The sequence below is a fragment of the Symphalangus syndactylus genome, chromosome 4, assembly GCF_028878055.3.
Source record: "Symphalangus syndactylus isolate Jambi chromosome 4, NHGRI_mSymSyn1-v2.1_pri, whole genome shotgun sequence".
NCBI classification, from domain to species: Eukaryota; Metazoa; Chordata; class Mammalia; order Primates; family Hylobatidae; genus Symphalangus; species Symphalangus syndactylus.
This window is the reverse complement of record NC_072426.2, coordinates 117,142,642-117,158,242: the sequence shown is the minus strand read 5'-3', so window position 1 is coordinate 117,158,242 and position 15,601 is coordinate 117,142,642. Positions and strand designations below refer to the sequence as shown.

Below are 15,601 nucleotides of genomic sequence, written 5' to 3'. Positions count from 1 at the left end.
ACATAAAGTAGACCTAATAGACATCTACAGAACTCTCCACCCCAAGTCAACAGAATATACATTTTTTTCAGCACCACACCACACCTATTCCAAAATTGACCACATAGTTGGAAGTAAAGCTCTCCTCAGCAAATGTAAAAGAACAGAAATTATAACAAACTGTCTCTCAGACCACAGTGTAATCAAACTAGAACTCAGGATTAAGAAACTCACTCAAAACCGCTCAACTACATGGAAACTGAACAACCTGCTCCTGAATGACTATTGGGTACATAATGAAATGAAGGCAGAAATAAAGATGTTCTTTGAAACCAACGAGAACAAAGACACAACGTACCAGAATCTCTTGGACACGTTCAAAGCAGTGTGTAGAGGGGAATTTATAGCACTAAATGCCCACAAGAGAAAGCAGGAAAGATCCAAAATTGACACCCTAACATCACAATTCAAAGAACTAGAAAAGCAAGAGCAAACACATTCAAAAGCTAGCAGAAGGCAAGAAATAACTAAAATCAGAGCAGAACTGAAGGAAATAGAGACACAAAAAACTCTTCAAAAAATTAATGAATCCAGGAGCTGGTTTTTTGAAAAGATCAACAAAATTGATAGACCGCTAGCAAGACTAATAAAGAAGAAAAGAGAGAAGAATCAAATAGATGCAATACAAAATGAAAAAGGGGATATCACCACCGATCCCACAGAAATACAATCTACCATCAGAGAATACTACAAACACCTCTATGCAAATAAACTAGAAAATCTAGAAGAAATGGATAAATTCCTCGACAAATACACCCTCCCAAGACTAAACCAGGAAGAAGTTGAATCTCTGAATAGACCAATAACAGGTTCTGAAATTGTGGCAATAATCAATAGCTTACCAACCAAAAAGAGTCCAGGACCTGATGGACTCACAGCTGAATTCTACCAGAGGTACAAGGAGGAACTGGTACCATTCCTTCTGAAACTATTCCAATCGATAGAAAAAGAGGGAATCCTCCCTAACACATTTTACGAAGCCAGCATCGTCCTGATACCAAAGACTGGCAGAGACATAACCAAAAAAGAGAATTTCAGACCAATATACTTGATGAACATTGATGCAAAAATCCTCAATAAAATACTGGCAAACCGAATCCAGCAGCACATCAAAAAGCTTATCCACGATAATCAAGTGGGCTTCATCCCTGGGATGCAAGGCTGGTTCAACATACGCAAATCAATAAATGTAATCCAGCATATAAACAGAACCAAAGACAAAAACCACATGATTATCTCAATAGATGCAGAAAAGGCCTTTGACAAAATTCAACAACCTTCATGCTAAAAACTCTCAATAAATTAGGTATTGATGGGACGTATCTCAAAATAATAAGAGCTATCTATGACAGACCCACAGCCAATATCATACTGAATGGGCAAAAACTGGAAACATTCCCTCTGAAAACTGGCACAAGACAGGGATGCCCTCTCTCACCACTCCTATTCAACATAGTGCTGGAAGTTCTGGCCAGAGCAATCAGGCAGGAGAAGGAAATAAAGGGTATTCAATTAGGAAAAGAGGAAGTCAAATTGTCCCTGTTTGCAGACGACATGATTGTATATCTAGAAAACCCCATTGTCTCAGCCCAAAATCTCCTTAAGCTGATTAGCAACTTCAGCAAAGTCTCAGGATACAAAATTAATGTACAAAAATCACAAGCATTCTTGTACACCAATCACAGACAAACAGAGAGCCAAATCATGAGTGAACTCCCATTCACAATTGCTTCAAAGAGAATAAAATACCTAGGAATCCAACTTACAAGGGATATGAAGGACCTCTTCAAGGAGAACTACAAACCACTGCTCAATGAAATAAAAGAGGATACAAACAAATGGAAGAACATTCCACGCTCATGGGTTGGAAGAATCAATATCGTGAAAATGGCCATACTGCCCAAGGTAATTTATAGATTCAATGCCATCCCCATCAAGCTACCAATGACTTTCTTCACAGAATTGGAAAAAACTACTTTAAAGTTCATATGGAACCAAAAAAGAGCCCGCATCACCAAGTCAATCCTAAGCCAAAAGAACAAAGCTGGAGGCATCACGCTACCTGACTTTAAACTATACTACAAGGCTACAGTAACCAAAACAGCATGGTACTGGTACCACAACAGAGACATAGATCAATGGAACAGAACAGAGCCCTCAGAAATGATGCCGCATATCTACAACTATCTGATCTTTGACAAACCTGACAAAAACAAGAAATGGGGAAAGGATTCCCTATTTAATAAATGGTGCTGGGAAAACTGGCTAGTCATATGTAGAAAGCTGCAACTGGATCCCTTCCTTACACCTTATACAAAAATTAATTCAAGATGGATTAAAGACTTATATGTTAGACCTAAAACCATTAAAATCCTACAAGAAAACCTAGGCAATACCATTCGGGACATAGGCGTGGGCAAGGACTTCATGTCTAAAACACCAAAAGCAATGGCAACAAAAGCCAAAATTGACAAATGGGATCTCATTAAACTAAAGAGCTTCTGCACAGCAAAAGAAACTACCATCAGAGTGAACAGGCAACCTACAGAATTGGAGAAAATTTTTGCAACCTACTCATCTGACGAAGGGCTAATATCCAGAATCTACAATGAATTCAAACAAATTTACAAGAAAAAAACAAACAACCCCATCAAAAAGTGGGCAAAGGACATGAACAGACACTTCTCAAAAGAAGACATTTATGCAGCAAAAAAACACATGAAGAAATGCTCATCATCACTGGCCATCAGAGAAATGCAAATCAAAACCACAGTGAGATACCATCTCACACCAGTTAGAATGGCCATCATTAAAAAATCAGGAAACAACAGGTGCTGGAGAGGATGTGGAGAAATAGGAACACTTTTACACTGTTGGTGGGACTGTAAACTAGTTCAACCATTGTAGAAGTCAGTGTGGCGATTCCTCAGGGATCTCGAGCTAGAAATACCATTTGACCCAGCCATCCCATTACTGGGTATATACCCAAAGGACTATAAATCATGCTGCTATAAAGACACATGCACACGTATGTTTATTGCGGCACTATTCACAATAGCAAAGAGTTGGAACCAACCCAAATGTCCAACAATGATAGACTGGATTAAGAAAATGCGGCACATATACACCATGGAATACCATGCAGCCATAAAAAATGATGAGTTCGTGTCCTTTGTAGGGACATGGATGAAACTGGAAAACATCATTCTCAGTAAACTATCTCAAGGACAAAAAACCAAACACCGCATGTTCTCACTCATAGGTGGGAATTGAACAATGAGAACTCATGGACACAGGAAGGGGAACATCACACTCCGGGGACTGTTGTGGGGTGGGGGGAGGGGGGAGGGACAGCATTAGGAGATACACCTAATGCTAAATGACGAGTTAGCGGGTGCAGGAAATCAACATGGCACATGGATACATATGTAACAAACCTGCACATTGTGCACATGTACCCTAAAACCCTAAAGTATAATAAAAAAAAAAAGAGAGAGAAAAAAAAAAAAGAAAATGATTAGGATATAAGATGCTGCTCTTACATCACAGATTTTATCCTCTGCTCCAAACTACAATCTTACATTAAATTAATTAAGTTATTTAAAAAATAAATAAATAAATAAATAAATACAGTATTATAATAACACAACTTTTCTGGATGTTTATTTCTGTAGTAAATTGGCAATTGCAATGGTAGCTCCTTCAAAATTTAAGCATGAGGAACTAAGCCAGCCCCAGGATCAAATAATATTGTCTTTGGCACAAATTCGCATTTAATTGGAATAAAATAACATTTTTAGCAGGTAACAAGAAGTTGGTATTTGGGATCAATTTGTAGGATATGACCAATACACCAGGGAGCCATTTATCTCTGATTTGTGTTGCTTTATAGAGAAAGAGAAAGAGAAAATACTTTAATGAAAACTCTCTTCTGCTCTATCATTACCATTAATTATTTTGACTTCTGATAGACAGTCTTTTTGCTGGCCAATACATGTACTTACTGCATTTTAGCCACTGGTATCTTTAGGCCAAAACCCCACTGAGTTGTTCCTTAGCTATTTACTTCTCTATTTCTAAGGTTAATTTTATTAAGGAATATTAATAAATAGAGCTTTAAAACATCTGTAGATGGACTTCACCTTCTTGGATTCATCTAGAACTAGAAACAATTCCTACCAGCCTCTTTCTCCTAACATACTTGGTTTAAAGTAGGTTCCCTTTAAATGTTTTGAAACACAGAATACTTCTTATTTATCCCAGACCATGTTTATTTTTCCCATTTCTCTAGAAAGTGAATTGATATGGTGCCTAACAGCAAGCATGTGGTCACAGAAAGCATTGATTAGCCGGTGATGTCAGGTTACAGTGACTAAGGAGCTCATGCTTGAAGAGGATGATGCTTTCATATTTTCTTATCTTGCTCAAGGCATACTAAAATTTCAACAAAATAGTAACAATAGTGTTGTTTGGTATGGGGACAGGCAAAATATAGGCAGATTGCAAAGGAATATGAAATGTGACAGGAAAGTGCTTTAAAAAGAAATGTTCTTCACATCCCTTGTAAGTTGGATTCCTAGGTATTTTATTCTCTTTGAAGCAATTGTGAATGGGAGTTCACTCATGATTTGGCTCTCTGTTTGTCTGTTATTGGTGTACAAGAATGCTTGTGATTTTTGTACATTGATTTTGTATCCTGAGACTTTGCTGAAGTTGCTTATCAGCTTAAGGAGATTTTGGGCTGAGACAATGGGGTTTTCTAGATATACAATCATGTCATCTGCAAACAGGGACAATTTGACTTCCTCTTTTCCTTATTGAATACCATTTATTTCCTTCTCCTGCCTGATTGCCCTGGCCAGAACTTCCAGCACTATGTTGAATAGGAGTGGTGAGAGAAGGCATTCCTGTCTTGTGCCAGTTTTCAAAGGGAATGCTTCCAGTTTTTGCCCATTCAGTATGATATTGGCTGTGGGTTTGTCATAGATAGCTCTTATTATTTTGAGACTACAAACCACTGCTCAATGAAATAAAAGAGGATACAAACAAATGGAAGAACATTCCACGCTCATGGGTTGGAAGAATCAATATCGTGAAAATGGCCATACTGCCCAAGGTAATTTATAGATTCAATGCCATCCCCATCAAGCTACCAATGACTTTCTTCACAGAATTGGAAAAAACTACTTTAAAGTTCATATGGAACCAAAAAAGAGCCCGCATCGCCAAGTCAGTCCTAAGCCAAAAGAACAAAGCTGGAGGCATCATGCTACCTGACTTCAAACTATACTACAAGGTTACAGTAACCAAAACAGCATGGTACTGGTACCACAACAGAGACATAGATCAATGGAACAGAACAGAGCCCTCAGAAATAATGCCGCATATCTACAACTATCTGATCTTTGACAAACCTGACAAAAACAAGCAATGGGGAAAGGATTCCCTATTTAATAAATGGTGCTGGGAAAACTGGCTAGCCATATGTAGAAAGCTGAATCTGGATCCCTTCCTTACACCTTATACAAAAATTAATTCAAGATGGATTAAAGACTTACATGTTAGACCTAAAACCATAAAAACCCTAGAAGAAAACCTAGGCAATACCATTCAGGACATAGGCGTGGGCAAGGACTTCATGTCTAAAACACCAAAAGCAATGGCAAAAGCCAAAATTGACAAATGGGATCTAATTAAGCTAAACAGCTTCTGCATAGCAAAAGAAACCACCATCAGAGTGAACAGGAAACCTACAGAATGGGAGAAAATTTTTGCAACCTACTCATCTGACAAAGGGCTAATATCCAGAATCTACAATGAACTCAAACAAATTTACAAGAAAAAAACAAACAACCCCATCAAAAAGTGGGCAAAGGACATGAACAGACACTTCTCAAAAGAAGACATTTATGCAGCCAAAAGGCACATGCAAAAATGCTCATCATCACTGGCCATCAGAGAAATGCAAATCAAAACCACAATGAGATACCATCTCACACCAGTTAGAATGGCCATCATTAAAAAGTCAGGAAAAAACAGGTGCTGGAGAGGATGTGGAGAAATAGGAACACTTTTACACTGTTGGTGGGACTGTAAACTAGTTCAACCACTGTGGAAGTCAGTGTGGCCATTCCTCAGGGGTCTAGAACTAGAAATACCATTTGACCCAGCCATCCCATTACTGGGTATATACCCAAAGGACTATAAATCATGCTGCCATAAAGACACATGCACACGAATGTTTATTGCGGCATTATTCACAATAGCAAAGACTTGGAACCAACCCAAATGTCCAACAACGATAGACTGGATTAAGAAAATGTGGCACATATACACCATGGAATACTATGCAGCCATAAAAAATGATGAGTTCATGTCCTTTGTAGGGACATGGATGAAACTGGAAAACATCATTCTCAGCAAACTATCGCAAGGACAAAAAACCAAACACCGCATGTTCTCACTCATAGGTGGGAATTGAACAATGAGAACTCATGGACACAGGAAGGGGAACATCACACTCCGGGGACTGTTGTGGGGTGGGGGGAGGGGGGAGGGACAGCATTAGGAGATATATCTAATGCTAAATGTCGAGTTAATGGGTGCAGCAAACCAACATGGCACATGGATACATATGTAACAAACCTGCACATTGTGCACATGTACCCTAAAACCTAAAGTATAATAATAAAATAAAATTTAAAAAAAAGAAAAGTGTTATAATAAAAGGAGTTCAAAGTTCTAACACAGGCTGTTCCTATGAAACTAGCCACTTTTTATGGCTGCATAGTATTCCATGGTGTATATGTGCCACATTTTCTTAATCCAGTCTATCGTTGTTGGACATTTGGGTTGGTTCCAAGTCTTTGCTATTGTGAATAGTGCCGCAATAAACATTCGTGTGCATGTGTCTTTATGGCAGCATGATTTATAGTCCTTTGGGTATATACCCAGTAATGGGATGGCTGGGTCAAATGGTATTTCTAGTTCTAGACCCCTGAGGAATGGCCACACTGACTTCCACAGTGGTTGAACTAGTTTACAGTCCCACCAACAGTGTAAAAGTGTTCCTATTTCTCCACATCCTCTCCAGCACCTGTTTTTTCCTGACTTTTTAAAAGATGTATTAACCAGTCAGTAGTGAAAGCAAAGTCAAAAGCAGCAATATAGCCTAGCGTAAATTAATCCTATGCTGTTTTAAAACCATGATGATAAGAACCCACATTTATTGAGCACCTAATTTGTGCTGGTCATTTGGTAGCATTGTTTTCTTTGATTCTCACAACAATCCTATTGAGTACATAATGCTATTATCACATTTACAGATGAAGAAACTGAATATCCATAATTCGCTCATGATCAAATGGCTCATAAGTGGCAGGCCCAGAACCTGGGTCCATGTGACTCAGGAGTCTATGCTCTTCATCACAAGACTACAAATTAGCTGTTTGGAATCTGGAAATGTATCTGTCTCTAATTGTTAAACCCTTCTCACTGTGCATGCTTTTATTCAGACGGTCTGATCTGCAATAGATTTTTCCTACTTTGCTCTTGAAGTGTTTGTGCTGCATTGATCCCTAACCCACAGGAATGGCAGCTCAGAGTGAAAGACAGAGCACTGGACTAGCAGACTGCAAAACTGGCCTCACCACTCACCTGTGGGGACCTGGTCAAATTGCCTCATCCTCCTGAAACTGTCCAGTTATAAATTGAGATTAATATTTGCCATACTCTGTAATGGGTTTGTAGAATAAAACATGTGACAGTATATAAAAGAACCTTGAAAAAGACACAAAAAAAGTAAATATAAACTATTGTCATGATATGGGATTTCAAAATCTAAAGGACTACATACATGAATAATTAAAGTGTTTTCAAACTGTAAACAATATGGTTTTTAAAAAACAGCAGTAGGATTTTGGGCACTTTTTTCTTGTATTTTTCTGTATTTATCAGAATATCCACAATAGTATCAGTAATGTTATTTTTTAAAGAGAGAGAAAACTATGGAGAGTAAACATGAAAATCAACATATGCATTTATCTTGCAGTTACACATCAGTGAGTTCCTTTAAGCCCAAGTAGGATTAAATCTCAGTGCTTGTTTTCTACTGATCCTTCTTTGCAACTATAGATCAGAACCTGCAGTGCAAAGGAGGGCTGAGGCCAGCTTCCCTCTTTCCATGCTCATGGTTCCCTTCACTTACTACCAAGGCATTGCTCTTCCAAGGTTGCTCTAGAAAGAGAGGAGATAAGGTAGGCAGAGCACAGTCTGGTATAGAAAGTATCATTGCCATCTGCTGTTGGAGGTCCCTGGGTGGCAGCTCTTTAAAGGGGACCCCTTCTTTACTTGGTGTTTTCATGGGTTCCTTGAAGATTCCTATCTTTGGAGCCTCCTTGTCTCTTACTGCCTGTGCAACTCATGGGAATCTGGTGGTTGGCTCCCAGCTTCCTTTCTGTGGAAATCCTGTTGCCTCCTTAACTGGACCTACTGGACAGATGACCCACCTCTAGTCCATATACCTGCTTTCTTTGTCCTGCTCTTCACAGCTACTCGATTGCTTCCCAATGCAGCGCTCTCCACTCACTCCTTTACCCTGCCAATCTTTTTTGGAAATGAGTAAGTCACATGGACTCCAACTATAGAAGGAGATGTCAAGCTCTCCAGGAGGTTCACTGAAGCCCTGTAGGCTGGAGGTCAAGGCTGTAGCCCCATCTCATACCCATACTCTTTTTGGTGATAATAGGGATTTCCACCTCAGCATCAGCTTTTTCTAAAGTACTCTCTTCACAAATTCTTCTTTCTTGTCCACACACTGCCCCATTTTGATATGCTTGATCTCATTAAGGGGTCCAGTAACTGTGGAACTGGTTAGTAAAGCTGTATTTGGTAAAGTTCATACACAGTCACTTTGGTATCTGATACCTATCATATTGGCCCATCAGTTGAAACTCAGTCATAAAAATTTCTACTTCAACATCTTTTCACAGGTGATTATTTGCGGCAACCACTCCCCAGATGAGAGAGACCTTCTGTTGCTACCAATACACAAACCTTACACAGCCACAGTAAGGGGCTGGGTTGATCTTTCAGAAAGAGGCCAGTGACTTGGTGTGGACAAGAGGAAATAAGATAGAGCCCTTATATGCCTTGTCTATTGTCCTTTTCATGGGTAGTTTTTAAACATTAGAGTGTATAAGTTCAATACATCATACTATGTCCTGAAAGTGATAAAATAAGTAAATATAATGTTGGTATTGCCTTCAAGGAACTTCCAGACTAATATGAGATCAAATCGATGCTCAAATAATATAAAGGAGTAAGTTAAGGGCAAAGAAAAAATGGAGGAGGCAGAGAGAGTGGAAGTGAACAAGACGGGCAGGGAGGAAAGGACAGAGGTGTTGAGTATGACCTGAATTTAAAACTACCAAGCTCTGGCTCTTTGGAACCCTGATGCACAAGACCCTTTGGGAATAGGAGGCACCTGGCTCCCTCCAGATTAAGCAGGAGGAATAGGGCTTAAGATGACACTCATGACATCCTCTAGAAAAGCAAAGAACATTTCCTCTCTCTACCAAAAAAAATAAAATAAAATAAAACAAGAGTATGTTTTGAAACCCCTGGTTTCAGAAGTAAAATGCACACCTTGATCATTGACTTTTGCCGTCAAATACTCCAGCTGACTTTTCCTTTGCCCCTATCAATTGCAGGAGGAAATAAACTAGCAAATCAGCCTTTCCATCTAAACTGGGCTTGGATTTGTTTGGAGAAAGAGTACTACATTGTGGATGAAGATTCCACATTCTTAGAAGTGACCCTTACACGCAGAGGATACCTTGGAGAAACATCATTTATCAGTAAGTAACTTTGGATTGGTTGTTGGTAAAAGGTCATGGAAACATGAAATCTAGGACTAAAAATAATTATAAGAAAGTATACTGAAAGAGAATAAATAACTGGTTTGGAGAAATCTCTAAAAAAGTGTCTGTGAAAATGTGCCATGGTTTTTGCTCCATGTGAGTTATGGGGCTTAGATACGTATCAGTTTTTATCATCCTTCCCCTGTTTTCCTCTTTCTAGCAAGTTACATCTTTCTCTCTTTTATAACTCACCAGTCTCCAGGAAAATTAAGACACTTCATAGCCATCCCACAATCTTCAAGTCACTCAATTTCCTTCAAAGTTGTTTTAAGCATATATTTTTAGCCTTAGTTCTAACTATTTCTTTTGAAAAATTATTTATCAGTACATGATCCATTACTGTGTTTAGTTCTATATATTTCTTTTGATTATGTATAATTGTTTTAATCTTGCTAGTAGGTTATAAATTCCTTGAGGACATGTATGGTGTCGAATTTCTTTATGTTCTACAAGGACCTAGTACAGAAATATGTTTTCTTGGAGTAAACACATACATAATGCCTGCATAATATATCTGATTATCATCATTAACAATTAACAATAGTTGTTCTAATAAGGCATTGCATTTTCATAACATCTTTAGCTGCCAGAACTTTCAGAAATCATTTTGCCTTTATTTATATAATCTATTAAGAAGATAGATAGTGTTATATTGTCTTCATTTTACAAATAAGCATTGAGTTTCCTTGACATGCAGGACCCCACTCAGAGCCGAGGCAGTATATCAAAACTGTTGGAGAGAAGCCAGGGAAGAAATGAGCTGGAGAGAAAACAAGCAATCAAGAAAAGGCAAGCTTTCCCTAGTCTCCGCTCCAGGCCCAGAGCTCCTAAAATAGGACTGTTCTCCTAGAAGAAGGGGTCAGCCAAAGAGCACCCTGATTTCTGGGTGGCCCTCAGCCTCGGCCTACATTCCAGGTTACTACATCAACACATGGTGGAACCCGCTGCCAGGAATGTCAGCTGAAATATGCCTCCCTCCTCTCATCAGGCCCTACTTCCACGATTCTTTATCTCAAGGCTTTCTTATGAGTTTGGGTTAAAATGTCAAGAAGCATTTTTGTATCCTGACCCAAGAAAAAAAAGTTCATCTGCTTAGAACCATTTGAATGTTTGCCCTAACTGAACCCTTAGGAAATCCTTCTGGCCACCCTGTCCAAACCAGCACCCCTGCCATACTCTATCTCCATGCAGTGCTGAATGGTTCCTCATAGTACTCACATAATTGGCATGGATCATATGTCTATTTGTCTTCCCAAGTAGATTTCAGCTTTATAAGGTCAGGAACTACATCCTGGGTTATGTCCAACCTCAAGAACAGCATGGGGCATATGGTAGTCAACAATATTTGTTGTTAAGTAAACTACAGCCAGCCCTTCTGTTCCATAAATACTCTTTAAAATCACAATACTACTCAACATCACAGACAGGAACCTCTAAAGCGTCTCACTCAGACACTCCAGAAAGTCCTCCTGATGCCCCAACTCCACCCCAGGCTAATAGTCGAACCACAGGATCCAGAAGAAAAAAGAAACAAAATGGTGGAGTTCGACTTCCTGCTCTGTCACTTACTCTTTTTGTTACTTTCAAAAGAGTTCAGTTTCCTTATGTGTAAGTAAATTATCCACCTCATGATGTGTTTGAGGGGAATTCGTAATAATGATTATAAATCAATCTAGCACAGTTCTTGGCACACCGCCGATGCTCAATAAGTGATAAATACCATTCTGTGGCACTCATCAAACACAATTAAAATCACCTGTTTATCTGTTTGCCTCTCCCAAAATTGAAAACCTCTTGAGGGTAGTGGTGGCTGTGCCTAATTCTGTGTGACATCCTCAGCACCTCACACAGAGATAATGTTCATCAAACATTAAGTAAATCACCATGTGCCTGCTTCATTCCTATAGCAGCACCACTTAGCTCTACCTAAGCTTTGGCTGAGGAACGATTCACTCTTTTTTATGTTCTCTACTTCCAACATGTGGCCAAAGGAGGCTCTTCCTAAATACTGGACCTTCACTCTCAGTCACCAAACTGATATTAATGCAGCCTTTCTTCAGCAGATTTGCAAAGGCAACACTAGCTATCCTACCTTTGAAATTATTTTCAGGCTCTATAGCTTCGGGTATCTTTTACGAGTTTCAGATTATTTGAGAATGAGGCCAAGGAATCGCATGGGGGGGGCTATTAATCTTATTTTATAACAAGTTTTCACCATAGCTGGTGTCAGGTTACCATATTTGATTTCATACATCCACACAACTGCAGAATGTAACTAACCCTTATAATGGGACCTAAAGTGGTGAGGCATGGGTATTGTTTTCTTGGTATGTTAAAAATCAAGACCAAACAATATTAGAATGCTGCTTGAACACTTTGGGTTGAGAGGAAGGTCTATTTAGTCTTGATGGGGTAGCACCTTTCACCAGTGTATCTCACATTGGGTATTTTAACACTATTTTGTTGTTGTTGTTGTTGTTGTTTAGTATCTTCAGTAAGTTACTAATTACTATTTCCTAACAGTGCTCAAATCTCTTGCCTCTCTCCATTTTCACCAACATTGCACTAATTGCCTGAAAAATTACTAAGAGTTCTCTTACAATCAAAAAATCACTAAACATATGAGGAAACAAGCCACCATGAGTAAGAATCGGGAAGAGAAAACAACCTTCAGGGTCATTCTTCCAAAGGCTGCAGAAATTGAAATTATCAGATACAAAATGTTCACTCAATAATTTGTATTGAACACCTACTACATGCCATGCACTGTCCTAATTCCCAGGAATTCATCAATGAACACAACGGTCAAAGATCTCTACCTCCATAGAGCTCATATTCTAGTATCTTTCTCTTGAGACTATGAACTTTCTGGGGGGATGGGACAATTTCTTATTCATCTCTGAATCCCCAGCATCTGGCAGAGTTTGACACATCGAGGATCTCAATAAACATGTGCTAGAATAAATAAGTTAAATAAGACTGTTCTTTGTTCTCTTCTTTCTGTCAATCCCCCTTCCATGTTTTCTTCTCAATTCTATTCAATTCTGCTTACTTACGCTCTCTTAGCCAAGAAAGATCATTTACAAGTGTCTTTTGGGAGCATTAAAAGAAACAATTTCTATGTTATCTACTTTTATTAACAATAGAAACCACTTTGAAAGGAGACTATGCCTTCAGCCCCTTGGCTTTATATTTATAGTTTTCTGATTTTTATTCAGGCATTGGTACCAAAGATGAAACTGCAAAAAAAGACAAAGATTTCAAATGGAAGACCAATAAACAGATCCAATTCAATCCTGGACAGACTACAGCCACATGGAGGGTGAGAATTATACCTGACAATGAATATGAGACTTCAGAGACTTTCCAGATCATTCTGTTGGAACCTCTCATGGCTGTACTGGAGTTTCCAGAAATGGCAACGGTTGAAATTGTAGACCCTGGAGATGGTATGTGACACTGACTGATTTGCTTTATTAACCAGTACAGGTTCTTGGCTCTCCGTTTCCAACATTCATACTTCCCTCAGGCTCTGTGAGCCACTAGATGCGTTCATATCCATTTAGGATTTAAAGTGAAGTAAATTACTTTATAGACAATAATTTTTCATTTGCTCTCAGGATTTTTGAAAGAGAATACAGGAGGATTAAAATAGAGAGGATCTGGATCAGCATTTCTGTAATATATATACAAGTCCTTACTGCAGGCTTCTGCACGCCATAGGTACGAAGCAGCTCTGCTCCCAGATGGCTAATCCTCAGGGCTCATTTCAGAGCCACCATCTTTTCACAGCCAGATCAAATGGGGACTTAGATATCCATTGTCCTAGATGTGGCTCCTGGATACCAGCCAACTCATTTGTTTTAACATGTGTTCCCTGAAGTTCTGTTATCATTGTACATAATATCCTTGAATTCACTGGTTCGTTTTATGCATTCATTCTTTCAGCAAATATCTCCCCAGATAAATTAAAAGGAAAAAAATCTAAGCAGTAATCTTGCTGCTTGCTGCCCCTTTTTTGGAAGTAGAAGAATATTCTCTAAATGGTGGTGGGGGGGAATAATATTCATCTTTGAATTTTAATTAAGCACATCGATTACACACAGTAGTTAAAAGAGGTCATGTAGCACCTGGAAGTGCATAGCTTACAACCAGGGAGCAGGCCTTAAGTTCCACAAGACTCGATGAAGAATCCCCTGCATTAACATGTTCTGAACTAACTACATAAGAGAACATTAGTGTAATAGACATCTACAGGGGATGGAAAGGTTTCCATGGTCAAACAAGTCTAGGAACTATTTCAAACTTCATCCCTCTTTTGAGGCATCATAATTCATGTTAGCATATTAAAGATTCTGAGAAACTCTCCTATAAAGAAACTCATTTAATTTTGTTTAATTTTTCCAAACTAGACTGTGGATTTTCTTTTCATCATCTCCAAGGAATATCTTTTAAAATCTCTAAGTTCCAGTTTTCTTAAAACATAATTTGAGAAGTAGTGTTCATATGCTCTGCACTTTGGCAGATACAAAAGAAGTAGAAAACACTGCCCCCACCACCTAATGAACAAAGTATCAGACCAGATTTGTTGAGAACAACACTTTGATACATGAATCAGTTATGAAGTAAATGTAAGACACGTGGGAGAAACACTAAGAGTTCAAGGAGAAGAACATAGATCATCATGGTCCCAAGTAATTAAGGCTCATGGAAGAGGCAGGGTTTGAGCTGAATCTTGAAAAATAAATGGGATTTTGATTAGAAGAGCAGATAGAAACAGGCTTTCCAGATTGGAAAAAATAGAGGGCATGACTGAATAACTTAGTTCTATTGTATCAATTTTTTCATATGACATTGATAACTTTAATTTACTTTTAGCTTCTTCTATAATGCCAACATTTTGAATTGAAAGATGTCAAGATAGTAGACTACCATACAGGTAAAATGGAGGAAAGAAAATTATCACTGGTCTTTTCTCCCTGTGACTCAGGGTCAGTGTCTTCCTGGAGGTTGATGCTTGTATCTGTTGAAGCTAATGTAGGCAGGAAAGTAAAGAAGAAAAAAATTAATATATAATAGCTAGATAATTTAACATTGAATTCTGAATTATCATTTAGTAATAGTTCCAAAATGAAAAAAAAAAAAAAAAAAAAAAAAAAGATGATTGCCAGCCGAGTGCAGCGGCTCATTCCTGTAATCCCAGCACTTTGGGAGGCCGAGGCAGGCAGATCACTTGAGTCCAGGAGTTCGTGACCAGCCTGGCCAACGTAGCGAAACCCTGTCTCAACTAAAAACACAAAATTTAGCCAGGCCTGGTAGCACATGCCTGTAATCCCAGCTACTCAGGAGGCTGAGGCACGAGAATTGCTTGAACCCAGGAGACAAAGGTTTCAGTGAGCTGAGATCACGAAATTGCACTCCTCCAGCCTGGGTGACAGAGCAAGACCCTGTCTCAAAAAAAAAAAAAAAAAAGATGATTGCCTACAATCTTTTCCATTTTTGCTTGCATCACTAAGAGGAAGAATCTAGGTATATATATAACATAAAGAAAAGAACTGAGGAAATTAAATGTGGTTTCATAGATAGTTACTGCAGTTCTCCACTTCATGCTATGAGTTGGAACAATCTGCTCTAAAACTTTA

The 15,601-nt window shown here is 38.6% G+C and overlaps 1 protein-coding gene and 1 pseudogene across 1 annotated transcript in view; one reads left to right on the top strand and one right to left on the bottom strand.

Moving 5' to 3' along the window:
• The window catches only part of LOC129480156 (beta-glucuronidase-like), a 97,876-nt pseudogene that overhangs the window by 20,645 nt on the left and 61,630 nt on the right, over nt 1–15,601 (bottom strand).
• FREM3 (FRAS1 related extracellular matrix 3) overlaps nt 1–15,601 on the top strand; it is a 123,581-nt gene that overhangs the window by 65,503 nt on the left and 42,477 nt on the right. Inside the window, exons 3-4 of the mRNA XM_055276005.2 lie at nt 9,750–9,896; nt 13,178–13,408. Of these exons, the coding sequence (XP_055131980.1) occupies nt 9,750–9,896; nt 13,178–13,408 (378 nt within the window). The remainder of the gene's footprint in view (nt 1–9,749; nt 9,897–13,177; nt 13,409–15,601) is intronic.